Below are 24,249 nucleotides of genomic sequence, written 5' to 3' on the forward strand. Positions count from 1 at the left end.
TTATACTATGCTAATATTTTCGTTACTAACCTATTGTAACTATCAATTCAAAAAGTTTAGACTATTTGCGCCCTTGTCAATTTTTTTTTTCTATTATCTCAATCAAAGATCCACTACTACTGTATGTTCCACACGGAGGCATTTTGTCAACGCACCCCAAAAACCAACGAGCGCTTGCGCTGTACTCACAAGGAAGTGCAGAGAAACTGATGCGCTTTTTCAGCTGAGTTGGCTCATATCGAAAGCTGTTCATTTGTTGTTGTTAATATTATTACAGCCTGGGATACACTGGTCCCAAGGTACGGACAAATAATCCGCCAGAGGCGACCAGTCCCACCGCTGAAAATGCCCCGGAGAAAGGTAAGGCAGGTGTTTGCTGCATACTTAGCCGTTGGAGCAGACTGCAGAGCGGACGCAAAACATAACGTCATAGCTAATGTTAGCTAACGTACATCTAAAAATCTAACTCTGAGGAAAAAACTTCAGCTGCCTGCAAGTTCAAATGCGCTTCTACAAGATGCCGTTAATAAGCTGTAAATGTGTGCTGAATATTAATGTCAGTAGAAACACACAACTGAGCTGTGTTCTGTGTTGTGCTTGAAGCTACGCTAGCTAATGTTGTTGCTGAGTTGCGAGAACGTGTTGTTGTTGGTCAGGTGTCGCTTGTTTGGGACATGCCTGGTAATACGAGTTCTTGTAAATTTGGGCTTTTGGGATTTTTTTATCGGATTTCTGCGAGCTGGTGGAGGCGCTGACCTCCGTTAATGTCGATAACGGCTGCTGTAACTGATGAAAAAGGAACAGGCTGTTCTTTGAGTGCGAGGTTGGAACGAAGCGTCCGCACCAAAACAACGATATGATTGGTTCGAATCGGGACGAGGGTTGTGTTCATTGGACTGGCCCTCTCAACTCCGCCCCCTCCTCAATGTAATTGGTCGTATGTAAATTGGGTGAATCGCGTCTTGTTGTGAAGTTGTCAAATACACACCTCTATGTGCGCTTGAGGTCCATGCGTGTACAGTGATATCTTTCCTGTTTTTGTTTGTTATGTTTGTTTTTTCATCACGGCATACTGTTTGTTGCTACCTTATAGTGTCTATTAAAATGTAGTTAAAAAAAAAAAAAATTGTATTAAAAGCCAAGTAGCCTAATAGTGATTTTACCAAAATTATTTTACCCATATACCCCATAAATACACATAAAAGCACCAATCAGTACACACTGCCATAGGGAATTGTGTTGTTTAAAACTTTCTTACTATGTTTTGATTTGTGTTTTCTATTATCTATTGTATCTGTATATGATTGAAGTGCAATTTTCATTGGTGTTGAACCTTTTTATTGTCTTTGCTGTGTTTTCTTCCTTTGTTTCTTTCTTGGACAAAGTGTGATCTATCGTATTGTTACATGTCGTTTTCTTTGGTAACCCATTGTAAACTAAATGTGACGTATGGAGAAAATTGATAATAAATACATAGGACTGTGAACAACTGAAACGAAAGAAATGCAGGAAAATGTGCATATTATTAGTAAACGATATAAATGAATATTTTACTATTGTGGGTAGCCCTATGTTTAGGTTGCTATTTCAAAAGATGGAAGGGGCCCCAGTGTGTTATCTGCTCAATGCAAATGTCATGTTGGCTAGTACTTGAGTTCCCTTACCCCACCCCCACCCAGCAGGGTTTACGTTTAGTGGTGTAGGGTGAGCCCATACGCCTCAGCATCACCCCATTCATTCCGTGCGGCGGGCAGCGAGACAGCCTGTAATTTCGATTAATTACCCAGCAGCTCATGGGACATTTGAATGAATTTGTTTTGCTCAGGTATCAGATGCACTTGGCGACAGTCTTCTTTTTAAAAAAAAAAAAATGTGTCTACTTAACTGACTGTTGACTGGAAACGTACACGGAAGGTGCGCTCAGGCGATGTCGGGGTTGACAGTAGATGTAATCGGCTTAATTAATGGTGTACCCGCGGTGATGCAGTCTAGGCTTATTTTGAGTATTTATTGACAAGTCAAGACAGGGTGCAGAAGATGTGGAGGTGGTGACGCTCCTCCCCCAGTATGGGATCTTTGTTGGATTATCCGCTGGTAAAGAAAAAAGGCCCACACATATGCACCTAAATTAATCTTATAGAATGTCTCTTTGCGGTCTGGTGACAGTCCAGACTGTTGTGAATTAACCATGACTGGTGTTGTCGTTTCCAGAGGACCGCTGGCAGCAGCTCGGACGGGACGGAGGACTCGGATTTTTCCGCCGACCTCGAACACACCGAAGCTTCCGAGAGCGCGCGCAGGCGGAGCAGCACGCGCCTGACCCGCGCGTCACTGCGCCTCAGCCAGAGCTCACAAGGTAAACACTGAACGATTTTCAGAAAGAATCCGACTTGGGAAGAACAAAATAAACAATGCAATAATCCCATAATTCTTAGGCAAGAACAATATATGTCTTGGGTTGAAAATTTGTGAAATATGAAACAATATGAGGGACTTTTATAGCATAGTAAATAAGGACACAGCCTGCATGCTAACATTTTAGTTCTCTCAATATAGTTTTTACAGCTTCATACATGTGTGTGGTGGGAGCCCAAATCCTTCCTACAGAGTGAAGCAAAAATAAATCGATAAATAAATAAATAAATAAATTCCCCTTAAAGATATTCACTTTGTCTTATGGCTTTATTACATTTTGTTATGGATATTCAACATGGAGTCTTGCCTGGACCTACTCCCCTTTTTGCATTTTTCTCACACCACACCCATATTAGAGTAGGTGGTCAGCCTGAAGGTGGCACAGTTAAGGCTGTAACAAATAGTTTTTGACTGCACCCATTTGTCAGTTTATTATCTAATTTTCAAGATCCTTTTTTTGTTTGTTTTAGTAAGCCATTGGGGCTGTTGTACCCCACCTAATTTGCTTATAAAGTACATCAGCATTGAACTGCAATTGGGAGCCTTTCTGACTGTGTCATCATTAATAGACCCTCAAGGCAAGGCAAGTTTGCTCCTTAACAGGTGTTATCCTGTTGAATATCCTCACACCCATTCAACACCACTGTATGTCAGAACTTAAGCAAAGCATTTCCTAGCCTGTTTGCCCCTTTATCTTGTTGTGAAAGGTAAATTAAACCCATTTGCCAGGCAGCCATTTTGTTTTCAAATGATTATGATCATACATATTGTTTCACACATATTTATTACGAAAGCCAGCCAGTTCCACATGGAGTACAATGTCATTTGAACAAGGAACAGTGCTTTCACTCAGGAACCACAGAGAGACTTCAAACCCCCCTCACTTCAACAGTTCAGCAGGAGCTATTATATATGGGCAGCCTCAAAGCATGAATGGGTTCAGACAGCCTGACCTCCCCCACCATAGACACACATAAACTCTACTCCCACCCCCTGTGTGACCTCTTTCTGCTGTGGCTGCCAGAGGGGATTTACAGCAGAGAAAGAAAGGCCGACACTGTTTCCTCTGCTTTTTGTTACCGAGAGAAGTTGGCCGTGCTGTCGTAGCGCTCATGCAGGCTTAGTAACAACTCAGACGCTAGTTTTCGCCAGAAAAAGAAGTGGATTCAGGAGTTCACACTTCTTTTCTGTGGCAGGATTAGTCACTCATCCTTTGAGGCCATTCGCAACAAGTAACTATCTTCTTCTTACCATTTTTGCATGCAGTTGCTCAGCACCAGACTGCTCAGCTTTGAGAAGTCAATCCATAATGTTAATGCACTCTCTTTAATACATTTTAAAGTTTTTGTAGAAAAAAAAAATGAAATAGCTGCAAGTTCATGCACCGTGAAGGGGAAGAAATGCATTTAAAAGTTAAGTAATTTAGCAGCTAAATGTATCCAAAGTCGATCAGTTTGTACATTTCTCAGCTTATTAATCTTTACTCTGTATGTTCATGCATACTATAAATTCTAATTAATTGTATTCATTTATAATTTTCTATGTAAAACTACACTGAAAATCATTAAGCAGCCTCTCCTTCTCCTCTCCCCTTCTAGATAACTGCAGCTCAGCAAGGAGCAGTTCTCCTACACCCGTGGGTCCTGACGAGGGCCTGGATTCCGCGGCAGAGGCAGCAGCAGCAGCGGCAGTCGCAGCGTCCGTCTTCTCATCCGGGCGCAGGATCACACGCAGCCAACAGGGGGCGACAAACACTACAGCAAAAAAATACCCACTGCGGCAGAGCAGGTCGTCTGGTTCAGATACCGAGGCTAATGGTGAGACCAGAAGTGTTTACTGTATGTTTTAGAAATTAGATCATATTAAAAGGGAGAGGAAAAGAACAGGCTAACACGTATATGAGAGAGTTGAAAGCGCAGTTGAAAGGGCAGAGAAAGGAAGGAATGGCATGAAGATGAGGTGGACAGCAATGGTCGGAGGAGGAAGGGGGTCTATCTGCGTGTTTCATTCATTCATTATTGTACGATAAGCGAATGTAATGAGCCCTGGTTGTGATCACAGTGGGTTCTTGATTATAACGAAGACAAATGTGTCTCAGTACATATCCTGGACTTGTATGTATCACTGGGGATAATGAATTGCTGTACAGAGACCAGGATCATTTTTCTAACTTCAGCCACTGAGGAGGTGGTGATCCGTATCGAAGCTGATATGGCTGTGCTTAGATTAATTGCTTTTCTTTCCTTTATGTTGTCATTTATTACCTTAGCATGAGTCGTACTGTGAAATACAATCAGGAGTCATGGAATGATATACTCCATGGTGGTTTGATTCTTTTAGTCACGTCTGTGTCACACAAACCGAGTTTGTTTGTTTGTTTGTTGATATGCCCAATAGAAAATCAGAAGCTCACATGTAAAAAGTTACAGCCAAATTCTGAGAAATGTAAACTTGAGGAAAGAATCACACAGTAACAACAGATGTAAAGCCAAAAAGTCAAGGAGCTGATCGTGGGGGTTCCCAAAACCTCTTCACTAGCAAAATAACTATAAGAATCCTATTTTATTTAAACTCAACTCTACAATACTGTTAAAGATATTCAAAGTAAAAATCTTCCAATTACATAATGAATTTGGCATTTGAAGTTTATGTATATGGGGACCATTGCAAATGAGTGAGTTTGTAACTGAAATAATCTATTGCAATTTAGAAAAGTGCCTACATGCCTAAGCAAAACAACGTGATTTATGAATGAGAAATGAAACTAATGACAGATTTATCATGTATCTTATCTAATCCCTATGTTTTATGCTTTCATTTCAATATGTGGTCTCCAGTTTAAGTGGCTTTCTCTAAAACCACAATTAAGTTTTTGAGTTAGGTCCCAAAAAAAATAAATCTAGTATGTGGCTGGTTTATTGTCAGTGCGCTATGTTGTTGCCAGATTCCTACATGGATAGTGGTAGCATCTATCAAAGATATGAAATGCTCATCTGCAATTTCCAAAGGTTCAGAAAATAGTGATTTCACAACACTAAGGTTTAGTAGGGAAATTTGAGTTGAAGTCGCTTCATGCTACATAAGAAAAAACATTTTTTTATGATGGAGTGTGTGGGAATAATCGAGGAGTCTCTGAGGAAAGAAGCTGCTCTGTAGTCCATCGGCACGGCAAACAGTAGTAAGGTGTACAAACTGTTGCTGGGGGGGTGTGGTTCTGTAGTGGTCCTGGTGGCATTTGTTCTTAAAGTGAAGTAGCATATCACATGACACGGTTAACTTTTGTTTCAGTCAAAAAAATCGTATGAATCCAGTTGAAAAGACAATAGTTTAAGGTGTTTAATATGAAAGAGAACTTCTTTCTGTTCTGACACCACACACAACCAACATGCACGGTCCCCTCCAGACTTACGGCTGACAGAGATAATAATGAGCCTGAAATTTTGAATAGCCCCATGTGACTGGTAAGATAGGAAAGGAAATGGGCTGCAATAAGTCCTCCCATCACCAGACTGTCTGACTCTGAGACTCTGGGAAACACTGGTCTTCTGCTGCAGTAACATCACTCTTCACTATTGGATTTCTCTGCTGGCAGCCACTGCTGGAGAGCGTTAACTGCATCTGTATGTGGTCGAATTTGCAGCCTAGAGAGATTTCCCTGAAGACACATTTGAGAAGAGAAGAGAAGAAGTGGTAAAACATTTGCATGACCATTTAGGTTTTGTCGAGACGGAGTCAGATTTTTAATCGCTGAGTGGCGTTACTGTTGCTCTTGTCCAACCCACAGTTTTGGTTTGTAGTCTACCTCCTGCTACACTGCGTAAAAAAATCAGAATATTGTCAAACATTCTGTGTTCTCTGTGCTGGGAGTACTTCCATAAAACTGCAAAGAGACATAAAAAGCACCCAGTTCATCCAAATAGTTAAGCTACCCACAATTAAATCATAGCTTTACAGTAATTATAGACCGTTAGGGTCCGTGTTAATGTATTCATCATCTTTGTGAGTAAAAGTCTGATTTGAAATCCTAATGAAAGAAGTTTTGATTTGCCATTTTGTGTTCGAAAATGATGTTGTTACCAAGCATTCTCAATTATTCCCTCTCATTTCCTTTGTCCCTACTGGCTCAGCAGACCTGAAGCAGGGGGCAGACCGGGACGAGACCCCTCCCCGCACCCCGACAGGGAACGCCCCATCCTCGGAGTCTGACATCGAGGTTTCCAGCCCCGGCAACGACCTTGTGTCTTCCAGCAACGATATCGTGGTTTCCCAAGAAGAGGACGAGAGATTGGCCAAAGAGCTGTCACTCAAAGAGGCCGCCGCCCACGACCTCTCCCACCGGCCCAAACGTCGGCGCTTCCACGAGAGCTACAACTTCAACATGAAGTGTCCCACACCTGGGTGCAACTCATTGGGTGAGGGCACCAAAACGGCAACGTTTGCTATTGGATCAGATGAGCTGCTCCCATGCACCAACCCTAAGCTCTCTGTGTGCACCTCTTCCTCGTTCCCCATTTGTCTCCCCCCCCCTTTCTCCTTCTCTTCCACCAGGTCATCTAACAGGGAGGCATGAGAGACATTTCTCTATATCAGGATGTCCTCTCTATCATAACCTCTCAGCTGATGAATGCAAGGTACTAACACACACATACACTCAAATATACATCAACAAGGATTATAAGGATAAGAATTGAAACCATGAGGCTGAATTTTACATAGTCTTCTCAAAGGATGCTCTGACCATTTTCTACTTATCTGTCATTTTTTTGTTTTCGTTGTTTTGGCTACTGCACCATAAGAGTAAAAATGTGTTGCATTTTGCTTTAGTTACTGCTTTGTGTAGAATGATATTGCTAATTTGTCAAACCGAGTTTCCACTTTGGGAAAATCTCAGCGGTCAAGTAGATGAAACTACAGGGAAGCAACAGACTCAAATTGAAGTTGTCAAGCTGCGAAGCCTCCAGGAACGCGGAGGTGGTTGCTGTGATGTTTCTGCTGCGGGGGTGGTTGTGAGTCGTTTGTGGTAGACAGTGTTGATGTTTTGCTAGGGCAAGGCATCAACGCGCGACAAACAGGCTGAGGAAAGGACGCTGTCGCACCGCCAGGACGAGAACAGACACTCCACGAGAAACCAGGTAAACCACAAGCAGGAGCAGCAGACGAGCATAACACATGGTGACACATGCTCACACCTAAAACAGACACATACGTATATACGTATACTATATTTCTGTAGGGGTTCACAATATCAGGAAAATGTATTCTCTTTGTCAACTGAACAAGTCAATCCAGGAGAAGGCTGTGATTCTTTCTCAATTTAACCTGTCCGATTCACTTCATCTTACACTGACGGCATGTGCGTATGTGTGCGCACGTGCGTGCGTGTGTGTGTGGAGGGAAATTCCCACACACTGCAGCTGTACTCTGAAGTGATGCCTCAGGTTAGAGATCACACTGATTCCCAAGTGTAGGGAGGCCAGAGGCAAAGTGGCAAAGCTGCTGTGGGTTGAGTCACAGTGAGTGTGAAAGGACTCATTTATCTGACAGGGCTCACTGATGAGCAGAGGAAAGACTGCAAGAGTCAGAGTTTAACTAGAGGACTTTTTGTTCATGCTTTTGCAGAGGTCAGATGTTTCCAAAGCTCCTTAAACAAAATAAAATGACATATCTTAAATAAATATTATATATATAAGATAACAAATGCATTTCCACAGTATAACATAACATAGTTTGCTACAAGCCATAGTTCAAACGTTAAACCCAGTTTACTGGCTTTTAATTAATTTATTTTTTTTACATGAGATTTAAAGGACATGTAAACATAGATCCTTATATGGCACTAATATGGAAACGTACCTGTGTTTCAGGACGGTTACACAGCGTTTTTGACAAGAACATACTCACAGATTTTGTTACAGTGATTTCCAACCGTGATCACTTTAGCCACGCTGTAATAAGCTCGTTCATTAGTAAGATTGGTAGCAGGTTGCTTTCTGTGCGACAGTGATGATGGATCACTGTGGCATCAGTATACGGCCAGATAACTTCAGACAAATGACAGATCACTCACATACAGAGTTAATGTGGGTATACATCCCTGTGGGGTTCCGACACAGATGTGAGAAGTGCTGGAGTTACAATTATGAAACAATTATGAAACTTTACATTTTTAAATTTCACCAAGCAGTGATAAAATGTGAATATCAGCATTGATTGAAATGAATATAGCTCAGCAACGCATATGTTATCATCAAAAATCCACATTCAAGGTACGGATTCGTTTCTTCCCTTCAATGGCACCCATCAAAAGGTAAATGGTGGGAATGCAAGTGCAAAGTCTTCTTTGTTCAAACATTCGTCTCTGTTTGGTCTCAGGCCCCAACAGACCGTCAGCTGCGTTACAAGGAGAAGGTGACGGAGCTGAGGAGGAAACGAAACTCAACCCTCAATAAGGAGCAGAAGGAGAAGCACATGGTAAGTGGGTGAGAATTGTCCTTTATATACCTCTCTCCTTAAAAAAAAAAAAAAGGCATTTCTCCATTTAATGCATTGAAAATCTTTCGGCTTTCTTTCTTTCCTTCTATTGCCAGGATCACCGTCAGAGCCACGGAGCAAGCAGGGAGCCGCTGCTGGAGAACATCACCAGCGACTACGACCTCGAGCTGTTCAGGAAAGCGCAGGCACGTGCCTCGGACGACCTTGTAAGAGAGAAAGCTCATCATCACCCCCCTCCCTTACTCTTTTCTGCTTCCCCTTCTTTTTTACCCCCCCCCTCCCCTTTTCTCTGTTATTCGTCTTCTTCTCTGTTTCAGTCAGAAAACCCTCCCCTGCAGCCACAGGAGGAGTCTGTGATATATTTGGTAGTTTGGACAATCACTTCCGGGTGTTCTTCTTTTGTTCTTTCCTCTGCTTCATCTACAGTTTAAACAATCACATATATGGTTTTGTATGTTTAAGTTGGTTAACTACAAATACTTTACACCTCTTTTTACCATAAATTACTGGATTTGAATTGACTGCAAGCTTATCAAGCTGCTGTTAGTTTTTATTTCACTATAAAAATAAAAGCCATCTTGAAAACAAAAAGATTTTTACAGCATCTCAAGTCTTAAGTGCTTCTGAAAGTGCACTCTTCTACACAGATCACTACGTTATCTTCTATATAAAGCCCTTTCCTACTTATTCCTCATCCTAACTTTTCTTCCTGCATTTTAAATGAATTAATTAATTTTAATGCATGGTTGCCTCCACTGAGGTTCTGTGTTCAGCTGATCCTCAACCCTGACTAACTGAGATCTTTCCGTTCTCTCCTCTCTCCCATCTGCCTGCTCGTCTCCCGTCCTCTTTGTACCTTTTCGCCCGTCCCCATCTCCTTTTCCCTCCTGTCCTGGCATGTACAGGAGAAGCTTCGTCTGGCAGGCCAGGTGTCAGAAGGCAGCAACATGATAAAGACCATCGTGTTTGGCCGCTACGAGTTGGACACCTGGTACCACTCTCCATACCCAGAGGAATACGCCCGCCTGGGGAGGCTCTACATGTGCGAGTTCTGCCTGAAGTATATGAAGAGCCAGACCATTCTGCGCAGGCACATGGTAAGACAGTGTTTTCTGTTTTTGGGGCAGCTGGCAGGTCCTTTAAATAAATAGAGAAGGGCTGATCTTAAATCAGTCCTGTGTAGACTTTCTGCAGACAATCCCACAATGCAATATGCAAAAAAGTACTGTTTGTTACTAGTATACGCCAGTAAATGCATCGCAAAATGATGATAATAAACAAATGTTCAAAATATCAATTAACTGGTCACTATAGAATAAACTACTATGTGCCTTTCAGTGAATTAGGGAGTGATACAGCTGACGTCCTTCCTAAACTCTTAATTTTGCCAAGTTAATTTATTAGTTTATCCAGCAAAGCGTTTGCCTGGCATGGCCATAGTAATGTGTTTCAATCTGGAATCTCTCAGTTCCTTTTTGATTTCCAAGGGATGTTGCCAACAGGCACAGACTATACTGCCACCATATGCAATTGGACAGACCCACAACCAGTCAGGGCAACTACATGTATGATGAAGCGCTGAGTGACGACACAATTTGGTGCAGGAAAAGGAGAAATGGTGGCCTGTTAATAATCGTTCTGAAATTACAGCTAAACAGCACACCAAAATGTGTTTGTGTAAATGTTTGAGGTGAGAAATAGGCTATGCAGTAACACAATCTTCATCCATTTTTGTTCAGCACTGCCTAGTTTTGCAGATTGATTTGAGTTCCTTGAGCCTGATGAGTTCAGGTGACAGATCCTTGTTACTTAGTATTCATTCCAAAAACAGGAATACATTATTTAAAAAAAAATGCACATTTGCCCCAAACCTGCATTAAGTAGTGTATTAGGCTGTACTTTGTAGTTTCAATGATCTTTTCCTGTGTAGATGATGAATTCTTAGAGACAAACAGGGCTCTGCTGATAATCAGTTTTCCTTATTTCTCATTCACAGTGCAGTCCTGAAAAAATACTAAAGACACCACTACATACTCCAAATTCTTTCTTCTTCTTTTATCTTCACTATGATGACTCTGACTGATAACCAACAAGATTAAAGCTTCCAGTCGGTGATGTTGAAGTATTAAAGTGAAAATGGACTGTGACACAGAAGGAGTCTGGGCTACTGCCTAAATTCGAGCTAAAACCTCAATATCTCAAAGCCTAAGGCGATTCATAATCATATTCCTAGCCCATGCGGACTCTATTTAGATTTAGACTATATAACTTTGCCCTTCTGATGCAGTTTACTCTGTTTCAATACTGGAGTGAGAGAAACTAGAGGAGGAGAGTGCTCAGCTGAGTGACTTAACGGTTTAGATCAAAGATACCAAACAGCTATATGGCCACGACACTGTGATCTGTCATGGTAGACTGTGGCTATCTTTGCAATCTAAAAGAGAAAACATCTAATTCAATAAGATAAAACATTTTGAAAATGTCCATGGTTTAAACAGGCAGTCCATGTATTTTATACATTTGTCAGGCAGGGAGAATCCAATAGTTTTGGCGCATACTAGGGACTAATAGTAATAATATCTCTACTTCTGCTGCTTTGATTTCGGCCATTCTTTGGTCTCTTCTCAGCGACCAAATAGCTCCTCATATTGTTAGTGATGAACACTTTTAAGCCTGGATACAGACTGGAGATGTGAGCTGAACAGCAGACCAGCATAACCAATATGTGCAACTAAAAGTGGAATGTTTATTCATATATATTTATAAACTAACCTCTGCTGCTTTCTAGTGGTCCCTGTTGCATATAGGCCAAGTGTGTGTGGAAGCACCCTCCAGGTGATGAGATCTACAGGAAGGGGAATATCTCTGTCTTTGAGGTGGATGGAAAGAAGAATAAGGTAAACAAGCGCTGTGCTCGTAACATTCTACCAGAAGGTCAGTTGAACTGGGAAACTCACAAAATTTGAAAATATTATTACAGCTGCCAACAACAAAGAGGAGAATGTTTGTCATAATGTTATATAGATACTAAAAAATATTTAAAAAAAACAGCAAACCAATCCATGATTTAGATGGGAGGTGGTCAAGACGAGACAGTAAACAGGCAAGTCATGATGACATTAATATCATGACTATTTATTAAGCATTACATTTGTTTGGTTATATGTTTTATTTTAAATTGACTTTTGTATCATAACAAACAAAGGTTAAGGTTTTATAATTCTGAAGTCACAGAAGTGTTTTTTCCTCAGTGAAAAAAAAGACGGAATTTCAGAGACATAATGTAAAAGATCACATAACTGGTTGGTGATGCTACCTTAAAACCCATTTGTCTGATTGTTTTGTTTTTTTGTGTGTGTAAAAAATGGCAGTTCGTATTTGTTTTCTGCGACATCACTTTCTATCATCTGACCTGTATCTCTGACCTTTTTTTTTAAACAATTTTTGTGCCCGAATGTAAGACTTATATCCCTAATGAGATGGAGATCTGTCTGTGTGAGATTAGCCAGATGTGTTTCCTCTAATCTTTGATAAATGAGCATGTCAACGATTGTCTTCCCCTCAGATTTACTGTCAGAACTTGTGTCTGCTGGCGAAACTCTTCCTAGACCACAAGACTCTGTATTACGACGTTGAACCGTTCCTCTTCTATGTCATGACCGAGGCTGACAACACAGGGTGCCATCTAGTCGGGTACTTCTCCAAGGTACTAGCCGAGCCAATCACACATAGATTAGTGCATTTAATTTTAACATTTAAAATGTTTAAATCCAGTGTTTTAGAGAATTTGAAACAAATCTGTTGGGAAATATAAAGGGGATATTAAGTAACTTTGTTTCACAAGTTTTTTCTACTGACATATTCTGCAGAAAAATATCGGATTGTTAAGTTTCATTCCCAGGTCGTCAAACAGATGCTGGCTTGGACCGAGTCACCAGCCCAACATGGAAATGAGACTCAACAATCAACTATATTTCTCCAAATTACTGACCTTTAACTGGGTTGTCTAACAGCACAAATAAATTACATTTATATAACCACAACAACATAAAATGTATTTCAGCACCAACACTGTTATAGTAAATTACTTAACTCACTACCCAAAAGAAGATTTAATGGTGTTTTTTCTTCTTTAAAGCTGCAATTAAAAGCAAATATTATCAGCATGTTCTGATAAAGGGTTATTCACATAATGTAACATTTCTTCAAACGGCTTGATGACATGATATGTTAGGTGGAGAGTTAATTGTCGATGTGCGCAAACGCTGATGGGTTGGTTTTGAACCGAGATTATAATTATTGCACATGTCCCCAGGACGTGATCTGATATTTACTTCTGCAGGTGCATTGTCTGAATTTAACCAGTTCAGTGTACCTTCACTGACTTTCAAGGTATAAGACAGAGATGAGCGTAGTGTTGTCAAAAGTATTGATATAACAATATATAATGATTCTGAATCATCAGTTACAATAATTGATACAAGCATGCTGTAGTCCCGTCATAGTCCCGCCCTTCTCCCGGTCGTCTGACTATGGTCGGAAGTAAATTAACTTAGATGCTGTTGTTCTTAACACAGAGACCAAAAGCCTTCTTAGATTCATACTTGGATATGAATTTTTTTTATCAAATATGGATATTTTTTCAAGGTTTTGTATTGAAGTTCGAATTTCCATTATCATGACAATGCTATGAAATATGAAGCCAAAAATAATAAGATCTGAAAAAGTAAAGATTAGACTGTAGCCTTTTTCGCTGTAAAATATATCATCTGCCTGTGTAAGTATCAGCTCAAAATATCCTTAACCTCCATTTAAAAACGATTAGTATTGATAAAAACACAAATTATAGATTTATTGTCATTCTGCAGGAGAAGAACTCTTTCCTGAACTACAACGTGTCCTGCATCCTCACCATGCCACAGTACATGAGGCAGGGCTACGGCAAGATGCTCATAGACTTCAGTGAGTACAGACCCAGCTGTGTGTGTGTGTGTGTGTGTGTGTGTGTGTGTGTGTGTGTGTGTGTGTGTGTGTTATTCTCATAAACTTAACATTGGCCAAGGGATCCCGCAAAGCACAATAACAGCAGATTTAAGAGGCTGTCTGAAGCACTTGCTCTTCTGAGCAAAACACTGCACACTCTTGATATAATTTTTTTGGCTGTATCAGTCGTTCATTTTTTGGTTCATTATATTTGTATATTCTTTTTTCAGTTCGCAGTGGGTGAGGCAAATGCTTAAGTAAGAGTTTAGCCAACAACATGCTCTATCTGATCTGCCCTTTAAGGTTACCTGTTGTCCAAGGTGGAGGAGAAGGTCGGTTCACCTGAGCGCCCTTTGTCTGACCTGGGCCTAATTAGCTACCGGAGTTACTGGAAGGAGGTGCTGTTACGCTACCTGAACAACTTTCAGGGGAAGGAGATCTCCATCAAAGGTCAGAACTGCTCCACATTTTACAAAAGGCGGGAAAGGGATGTGAAAAGAAGGAGAGGGAGAGACGAGGGGTTGGCCGGACATCAGAATCATTGTTGGCCAAGTAATCCAAAATCTATAAATTAAACTATGATGAAGAGATCTAAAAACCTCAACAATACATGAAACGGTGTGTGTGTGTGTGTGTGTGTGTGTGTGTGTGTGTGTGTGTGTGTGTTAACATGTGCACGCATGCGTTCATGTGTGTCCGCCTCTGTGAATGGATCAGAGAGCACTCCAAGTCAGTGTTCAGTGACTTAAACTCAAAACTGGGTCATCCAAACACATTCAGAGGACTGAGGGAACATCCTCGTTAGTCAGTTTTGTTTTTGCTGGTTGTTTCCAATCCAGAGCAGAGCCCTGTGACTGTGATGAAAAGAACGACAAGACAATCGCAGCTCTGTCAGGCTATACGTAGGCACACTGATGGCTTGAGTAAAATGATTATACGCTAGTTAGGACTAAACACAGATAAGGCTCATTAGAATATCAGGTATGTGGTCAAGAACCAAAGTATTTGAAATTCTGACCTTACTTACTTAATGGCACTAGATTTAAAGCTAAGGGATTTCCAGTGTTATTACATAGGTTAAGCCTTTAGCATTCATCCTCTGGGGACCATGAATGTCTGTTCCAAATTTCATGGCAATGTATCTTATAACTGTTGAGATTTCAGTCTCAGTCTCTCAGAACCCATCAACTGTTGTCTGACGATGATTCAGCCTCTGGAAGCAACAGTAGATAGCAGGATAACAGATATCTGGGCCAGGTCTTCCTCTTCCCTTCATTGGTCATTGTTTACATTCCAGACAGCAACTTAAAAAAGGAAGAATAGATGCAAGGTGAAGTTATGGCTCTTAAAACAAATGTCTGCATCTATAGTGTTTACCTCCAAATCAGACTTTAATTGTGGCGGTGGCTGTCCAGCTGGGGTGCCATAGAGCATGCTGGATGGGGATAAATGCAAACAAATTGCATTGCTCTGTATTGCCCAAATTCTTACAGTAAAACGAGTCATTTCACAGGGGTTGTGAGACTTTTATTGCAGTTTTACAGACGCGTCTTTCACAATGTTAGCTTTTGGGAAAAAGTCCCCAGTGCATCACATGGCGATGTAATAACACGGCCTTGGCCATGACAAAACCTGGCTTCAAGTCCTGGCACCTTTTGTGTGGGCTTGGTCTCGACGATGAGGCCAGCCGTCTTCTTTGCAGAGGAAATTTATTGTCAAGAAAACTGCGTTAAATAGTCCTCCTCTTCTTCGTTGGTTTTACTGCCATACTAAAAACCACACCGCCATCCACTGTATTGGGTTATATCACATCATGCTATTCACTGACGTGTGCGGCACTAATAAATGAATGTGTGGGAAACACTGATGTGAATACAGACTAAAAAACAAGAAATGAAAAGGATCATTAATGGGAAGGTCCATTATTTTTTCTTGTTTTGAAGTTGTGTTATTCTCATATATCACAAAGACACAAAAATAAAGAACACTAGTGGGAAGCTCCCAGTAGTGTTCCTTATATATATAAAAGTAAAAATTTGAGTGAAAGTAATTATGTTTCAGTGTCGGTACGGTATTTCCCAAGCCCTTGCGAACAACGTAACTGTTTGAACAGGGCGGGCCACACACAGCGGACAGGATGGAGCGTACACTTTTCATACAAATTAGCCCAGCTTCCCACAGGATTGTTTTTGTACTTTAGAAACATAACCACTGTGTCACATTCAGAAAACAATGTTTTATTTTTCTGATTCACTGCTTTATACACGCTGCCACCACTCCCTCTCTCAAACCACTCCACAGCTCTCCTAACCACTGCTGCTCTCTCGCCCATCACCCTTGTTAAGCTAAGGAGTAGATTCATACTTCTAATAGTGTTTTTACAAACAGCAACCAAAAAGTATTTCAGGTTTGATAGTAATAAAAAAAGCGTCTCTTCCACTTCATAACTTCCAAGCTCACACTTGAGTCACTCTTCATGCATTCACTCTCTGCAGACTTCTGTTCTATGTGGAGTTTTCTTCTTTAGTGCTTTTTTGTCACATTGCTATATTTTGTGTTTCTGCCAAAGGGATCTTGTTAAACCAATTGCAGGAATATCTTGTGTCGCTCTCCATCATTAGGTGTAAAGCTGTTTGTAGTCACTGATTGATCATGATCTTAACAGCACAATCATTAATTCCCATTATGTCCTGTGAAGATCATCATCAGTCCATTTCAGTAACACACAATATTGCACTTGATATAGTTTAAGATGAGATCCTGCTCACAAGTCACTCTAATTCGTTGCGATTGAAAAGTCTTTTTGTCCAACTAAATAAAGAGATCACAAAAGCCTCAAACAGCAGATAGGTCAGGCAGCATCCAAGACAGTGTGACAGCGAATAGTTCAGTAATAACACTCTGTTCCCTCCCATCCAAGCCTCTTTTTGTCCTCCTCTTTTATTTTTTTTTCGTGCTTTTTTCTCAAAGGTTCTGATTTTGAAAGTAGTAAGATATTTCAACTCGCACAGACTATTACAAGTAACTCTTCTCAGTCATCTCAGTCTGCATTCAAAATGCGTTCTCACTGCACTGCCATGACTCCGCCGACGGCTCTGCTTCTGCCACGCACATAGAGATTCGCAAAAGTACGGAGTTACTTTTCTTCTCACCAGGTGTTTGATTAGCTTTACCTGTACAGCTATTTGCACAATTCATTACGAGCTGTGACTTGGGTCGTGCTTTATCTTTCATAATGCTGAGTTGTTTTTCATTTTCTAAATAATGTTTGTAATAATTGTTTGTTTTCTATCTTGCTGGGAGAGGAGAAGTCGCCGCTGGTTGCCTAGCAACTACACTGGGCCAAGAAATAATCCACCACTGTAAATCTTTGTAAAACCACAACTTGCCATTCTTACACTTTTTCATCTTTAGACAGAGCCTAGTTTCATCCTGTTTCCAGTCTTTATCCTATCCGACGACTATAGCCTTATACCTTAGCCCCATTCACACCGCCCTTGCAGTGTGGGAATCATGTGCCGATACTCTGCCTTGCTGTCTGTGTGAAACTTACAGATGTGGACAGTTTGGCTCCAGCTCTGATCCGCCTCAGAGCCACAGCAGAGGCGAGACGACATATGTGTGAATGGAAAAGCCGGGACTGATGGTGTTCACAGTCTTGACAGCTAAATAGATCCGTCACTCATCAAATAAAAGACAAATGTCCCCACGAAGCAAAGTTACAGGACCAAACAACAGCAATGTGGTAGCAGGAAGTGTCTTTGGTGTCTTATATGAGGGAAAAAAATACAGCATCCATACATTTCTGCCCGAAAAACAGCAACTGTTCAAGGCAGTGATTATTTGACACGATTCAGAGCAAAAAACTGTAACTCACATGTCGCCTTTCACTATTGTGTTATTGTAGTTACTGTTTCTGGCAACTTGTATTGAAAAAGGCACCATGATGAACTTTCTCCCAGAAGAGCAAAAAATGTAACTTCCACGTTGCATCCTGTGTCAGGATCTCAATCACAAAACATTATAACTGCATTCATATGAATATAAACAGTCCGCGGACACATATTTAGATTAACAGGTGGACACGGGGGAAACACACTGATGTCAGCGTCATCATATGTAACGTCACGCCTTGTATTTTTATTTTCTCTTTGTGCTTATCATTAAGCATCATACAACTGAGACGAATTCCTTGTACTTACTTGGCAATGAATCTGATTCTAATTCTCTTGCGTTGACAGAGATCAGTCAGGAGACGGCAGTGAACCCCGTGGACATTGTCAGCACACTGCAATCCCTACAGATGCTCAAGTACTGGAAGGGAAAGCACCTGGTTTTAAAGAGACAGGTAGGAGACAACGCAATTAATGTGTCAAAGTCAGCATTTTTTTCATGTTCTGTCCCACTGGCAGAGAACGCTTTCTTAACCAAGCTGATTGCTGGTTGGTTATTGCTTAAGGTTATACCTCTTTTTACATGGGTAATGAGGACAAGCATATCAGCTTTATTATTTTGCACAACGTTACTGTAGTTGACTAAGGCACATTTTTTTTCCCCCTGTAGGACCTCATCGACGACTGGAAGGCCAAGGAGACCAAACGTGGTAACAGCAAGACCATTGACCCCACTGCCTTAAAATGGACGCCACCTAAAGGGACGTAGAGGAGCTTTATACTCCAAACCCAGAACACACACACACACACACACACACACAGACAGGTCATTCTCTGCACACTGGCATGCTCACATACCCTGAGCCTAAACCCACACACACACACTCTTGTACAAAAACGCTTTCAGCAGCCACAGCACAGTCGGTCACCTACAGAGTCAGCTGTTACTCTTGGTTCAGCGGTCACTGTCATGGCTCCAGAAATTGACTTCCCTCCAACATATGCAACATTAGCTCACTGATAGGATGCCCGTCAGGAAGGGAACCTGCGAAATCTGACCAAGCAGTAAGTCCGAGTGGTCATCAAGGGATCAGTGAGGGCTTCATTTGAAATATTCACTTAAAATTGCACATTAAAAAAACATTTACTGTACTGCACTATATTGTAGTGCCATGAAAAAAAAAAAGTTGTGGTAGCAAAAAATTAGCTTAAGCTACATTACAATCATTGAAGACTTTAGTTAAGTTAATTGTCATAAAACAGTTATAGCTGGGATGTACTGAAAGCAACAAGTAATATACTTAAAGACAAACTGAGCGTAACAAGAATGCAGTAAGCATGTCACCGACTATAACTTATTTACGGTAAAATAATACATTACATGTCTTCTCAAAAAGAAAATGTTTGTTAAAAATAACAGACACTAGATTTCCTCTTGCCATGTCAATACTGCTCTTCAAACATTTTGTTTACACTCTGCTGTCTAAAGTACATGCACTACTTCACATAAAGGACAAACCACAATGTATGGAGTCCTAGTGTGTTCAATATCAAATGAATAAGTATTAAATACAAAATAATTACATGAATAAATTGTGTACAGTGTGGATTAAATAACAATGTTTGAAATACTAACATGTGATTTCATCATCATTATATTATATTTCATAATAGATATTATGAATAAAATGCGTACTATTATTTCAAAATTAAAAACAGCATTATATAGCAGGTTAAATAGCGATGCAGGTTCCGATTCCGCATCAAACAAGGAGACGATGCTAACAGCAGCAGCTTACAGTAGTCATGTCACTTGTAATTAATTAGTGAAATATCCCAATTAACACATCTGCCACAAAGAGCTTTACAATCCATAGAGTCTCTATCCTTAGACCCTCAAATTCAACATTGCAACATTCGACATGCAAAGTGACTTTATGAAATAAAATGTGTCATTTTAGGATATTCAATAACATTCTGTAATTGTAAAAGCAAGAATGATTAAAAACACATTTTATAATAACAAATAAAAAAAATTCTATAATTTGTGTCACAAATTGTAGGTTCAATTGTATATTTTACACACTTTATTCATGTGATTATTTAATGTCTTTTTAATGTGCTTGATATTGAACACTTCAGTTTTCCATAGAAAATAAGCAGGAATTTCAGGCTCCAAGATTCTTGTTCAGCATAAAGTATAGCTGAAATGCAGAATAATGAGCCCGTGATGTCAGTATATACTGTATTTGATCACTGCTGATATCTCCTCAACCTCATTTGTTATCTGAAAATTAAAAGTAATTGTGCATCATTAGTGCGCCGTCTCCCAGACACTTAATTAGCACAGAGCACCAGGCACACCCGCTAATCCAATCTGCAACAGTCAGTTTGTAGCCTGCGCTGCATTTCATTCTGATCTCCAGACAGTCGAGACTACGCAGGTCTGCAGCACATTGACTCATGCAACGTGTTTTGACAGACACAGACCAGCTGGCTGTGATTAAACAGGACATGGTCTGGACGCAGAATGCATACAGTTTCTAGAAATAGGAGCCCTGACCTCGATTCACAACTCACAGTCACATGAGACTTCTAAGACAGACCAGGAAATACTGAAATTAATTGTTTCTTTGAGGACTGAAAAAGAAAAACTTGGAAAAGGATGAAAATGTTCAGTAGTCCCCTTGAACAATACATTACCTAGTATTAATTATATTATTGTTAACTTAATGTGATACTTGCCTAGTTGAAGAATTGGCATCAGTTGCAGAGTGAGGTTGCTTTCATGCATCCCATCGGCTGAAGTTTCAGCAAATGGCAAAGGTGCGGACATTAGAAAAAGAAATGAGCCGTTTCAGTCAGATGGTCTCAGATCAGATCTTTTACCTTTCCTACAGGTTCTCTTTCTGTCTAAGAAAGAAGTGGAACAAATGTTAGACAGACCGCTGGAGTGTACAGTTCTCTGAGACTGACAGTGCCTGTTTGAACGCAAAGGGAATACAGTACGTGACTCAATGTGTCTTTCACGCAACAAACACACACTGTGTCCAGTATATAACCCATCACCCCACTCAGTCATTTTGTCTGAAGCTATAGCTGCCATTGGCCACGTTAGTGACTGTGTTACCTAACCCTAAGCCTCGATGTGTTTTGTAACCACCCTTCTTCACTTATTTTTTTAAATCTTTTTTTCTTTGTAACGGCTGTGTTTTTTTTTTAATTCCCACACTTGTACTCTGAACAGTAAGCGTAATTTGGGAATCTCAGTTGTTAGGATTGTAGGGGTTCACAAACATGTTGCTGTTTTGTCTGTGTCCGTTTTTGCTGGTTTTGATAAAGTTCTCAATGATATTTTATACTTTTTCTACCTCTAAGGTTTACCACTGTATAAAAAAAAGCTAGACCGACCCATTTTAAGCTCCTTTAGTTATTATTTTTTAATTCTCCGTGTTAACATGTGAAATTTTTTAGCTCTGCTCAGCCAGTAAGCGTTTTTGTTTTTTTGTTTTTGTTTTTTTTTTTTACTAGATTGCTAAATGCTATTTATATTCTTAAAAAAGTATATATGTTAACAATGTAGAACATAAAAAGACAGTCTGGTCGAGGAATGTCTACTCTGTAGGACCGGCTTCCCAGTGATTATAAAGTATTTATGTCAAAATTTTATGTAGATTTGAATGTGTCTAAACGCTCTTGAAAGGTACAAGTGGGAGAATCCAGAGCATTTCCCCACCAACAAAGACAGTAACAGAAGTCATTTACATTTCAGAGAATGACTCCTATAATCAAAAGTGACATATTATCGAATCAAAACATGTCACTTTTGGGCATTGTCACTACTTGTTACCACTGTAATTGCTGCTACAAGCAGTTAGGAAAATACAAGCACAAACTTCTTTTGTTGACAATCTCCATATTTATTTATTTGGATTAACATGTATTGTAACCAGCATTTAAGTTTGTTTTTTTTGTTTGTTTTTTAAGGGAATAGTTCACCATTTTGGGAAATAAGAATCTTCGCCTTGTTGCTGACCGTTAGATGAGAAGATTGATACCACTCTTGTGTTTGTACGCCAAATATGAAGCTACAGCTCGCAGCAGGTTAGCTTAGCTTAGTACAAAGACTGAAAACAGATGGAAACTGCTTGTCTGGCTCCAACACCCAACACCACCAGCACCCTATCTTAACATTTTGTTACATACAGAACACGCAAACAGGATATAGCATGTTAATTTGTGAGATTTAGAGGGGCTGGTAGGTGAATATTTTACCTTTGGATGGAACTAGGCTACCTGTTCCAGTGGTTTCCAGTCTTAATGCTACGCTAAGCTAACGCGGTGTTGGCAGTAGCTACATATGATAGCAGGATCAATCTTCTCATGTGACTAGTAAGTGTATTTCCCCAAAAAATAAACATTGTGCATAAGCTTCGACAGCAGTTGGCTGTGAAATTGGAGGTGTGTGGCCAACAATGTCATGTTGAATCATCTTCTTTTGCCTTTTTCTTTTTCTGATTTCTGTTTGTTCAGTTGCTTTTGTGTCTCAGTTCCACATATGGGGGAATCTTTTTCCTTTCCAGACTCCAGCCTAGAGTTACATTTCTTTTCTTCTCTCACAGTTTATGAATGGCTGCCTCCAAACTCTGTACGGTTGAAGATGTATATCCATGTGTCTTGTTCTCATAGTGATATTTTCTTTCTGCCATCTGTGGATTGATCTACCTGTGTTTCACATGTTTATATTTTCAGTAATCCTGTGGTCGTGGTTTCCCTGTCTTTATTTGGTTTTTACATGGAGGAGTTCAGGAGTTGTATGACTGACTGGCAGACTTCAACCAATCAATACAAACAGGCCTTGCATTTCAAAGGACTACATGTATCCTTTTAGCACCTGTTTTCAATAAAACCTCTCTAAAATGTGCTACTGACCGAAAAATTACTGAAGACTGTTGTGAGTGTAGACAGTGTTTTTTCTTCTTTGCCAATCCTTAAGTGCATTTACAGGAAAGTGCACTTAGTCTTTTGTAAAACTTTGAAAGTAAAAACTCATCCTCAAACAAAACTCTCAATGATATTGTTGCATACGTGACTTGGCCAGTTGAGTATTGAATATAGACTGTATTTTTGTTTTTGTTATGATGTTGAAGGTTTCGGTTGGAGGGTTGGTGTTCTTCATAGGGCTGCCATTTTGAGCTGGTTTTTACTATAAAAGGACAAAGAGGATAATTCCTGTTCTCAAAAGTGCAGAAAATGGAACGCACCTGGATTTGAAAAGGCTCATTAAATCATAAATTGCACACTCGATCATAAAAAAAAATAGCCCTGGAGTGTGTTAAACATCACAAATTGATGTTTGAAATATTCAAAAGAGATTGTATCCTTTAGGACCTTTATTTATTAAGCCTGTCTGTCTTGACTTCATAGTCCATTTTTTTTTTATTTCTCTCATATATTTTTCATCCTGGTGTTTTTCTCTGTGCCAGTGGCAGCTATAGATAGGCAGCTTCAGCGCACCTCGCTGGTTATTAACACGTGTGAATAGTGTCACAGTTATTTAGAGAAACGAGAGGCATCCCACCGCCTTCCATAGGCCACCAGTGAGCTGTTGTAGTACTGCAGCACTTCAATGCACCCTGCTTCCTATTAAAACTACGCACTGAATGCAGAGACAGACAAAAGTAGCGTGGCGTCAATATGTAGCTCAGTTGGGCTTTTGTACTTGCTTCTCCCCCTTTCTTCCTCTTCAATAAATGCAAATGGTGAAACGCGTGGTGCCTCGTGTGTTGTTTGTGTGGCGGCTGTTTCCACCAGAGTAAGAGTCCGGCGTGGGTAGAGGATCGCTTGGACCTCGTCAGCTCATAGTTAAAGAGGAACGTATGGACAGATGGTCAGTGTGTCCTCTGTTCTAGGGGAGTTTTGTCAGTTCTGGGAAAATAACCCTGGTGATGTCAATGTGACATTATTAACCTGCAGTACATATGTGGAGTTTGAGTGGGTGTTTACAAGGCAGGGAAGGACTAAAAAAAGATAAGATGGGAATCGAGTGTGAACCTGCCGTGATGTCACCCACAGACTGCTGCAGGGATGACGTATTTTTCCAGGCAGACCCTGAAGTGCGGATCGCCCTTGTTTACGATACTTGCACAATTTCTGCAGAAAAGTAATTATCACAGATAAACACCGCTTGTATGATTTTTGAAGTGTAAATTAAATCGTCGACAGTAAAAAGCTTACGTGTTCAACAACACCACCGCTAAGCATCTTACTATGGTAAAGTATACGCAGTTTACAAAAAATTGGTCGGTGTAAGTTGTAAATTTAGAGTTAGTATAGTTTGAGACTAAAGTCCGCCTGTAAAGACAGACTAGTGAGTAGATGAGTCTCCGTGTTCGCAGCATGAAAGTTAATGTTCCCGACAACCTCTGCAGTCTCATTTAGATACAGCTGTTTTTTTAGACACATA

The 24,249-nt window shown here is 40.3% G+C and overlaps 1 protein-coding gene across 6 annotated transcripts; it reads left to right on the forward strand.

The window, feature by feature from the left end:
• The first annotated feature begins 148 nt into the window (after positions 1-148).
• Positions 149-19,105, forward strand: LOC115576012 (histone acetyltransferase KAT7-like). Of its 6 annotated transcripts, none has more exons than XM_030408473.1 (15): positions 149-360; positions 2,212-2,356; positions 4,014-4,232; positions 6,537-6,827; positions 6,964-7,046; positions 7,461-7,547; positions 8,788-8,886; positions 9,003-9,113; positions 9,813-10,004; positions 11,715-11,804; positions 12,473-12,613; positions 13,776-13,869; positions 14,194-14,340; positions 18,132-18,238; positions 18,454-19,105. In XM_030408473.1, the coding sequence occupies exons 1-15, from the start codon at positions 346-348 to the stop codon at positions 18,550-18,552; spliced, it is 1,920 nt and encodes a 639-aa protein (XP_030264333.1). In that variant the 5' UTR covers positions 149-345; the 3' UTR covers positions 18,553-19,105. The 6 variants fall into 6 exon arrangements, with proteins under 6 accessions (XP_030264333.1, XP_030264334.1, XP_030264335.1 ...); XM_030408474.1 differs by having other exon boundaries at positions 6,543-6,827; XM_030408475.1 differs by lacking the exon at positions 149-360 and adding an exon at positions 1,695-2,094 and having other exon boundaries at positions 9,003-9,092.
• The last annotated feature ends 5,144 nt before the right edge of the window (positions 19,106-24,249 follow it).

This window comes from Sparus aurata, chromosome 23 (genome assembly GCF_900880675.1).
Source record: "Sparus aurata chromosome 23, fSpaAur1.1, whole genome shotgun sequence".
Lineage (NCBI taxonomy): Eukaryota > Metazoa > Chordata > Actinopteri > Spariformes > Sparidae > Sparus > Sparus aurata.

What these genes read in the sequence shown, in the direction of transcription:
- LOC115576012 (XM_030408470.1), top strand. Translation starts at nt 2,068, where the DNA reads ATGGGATCTTTGTTGGATTATCCGCTG. An exon ending in TCTCAGCTGATGAATGCAAG is followed by an intron (nt 7,047 to 7,460) that starts GTACTAACACAC and finishes ATGTTTTGCTAG; the next exon opens with GGCAAGGCATCAACGCGCGA. An exon ending in TAGTCGGGTACTTCTCCAAG is followed by an intron (nt 12,614 to 13,775) that starts GTACTAGCCGAG and finishes GTCATTCTGCAG; the next exon opens with GAGAAGAACTCTTTCCTGAA.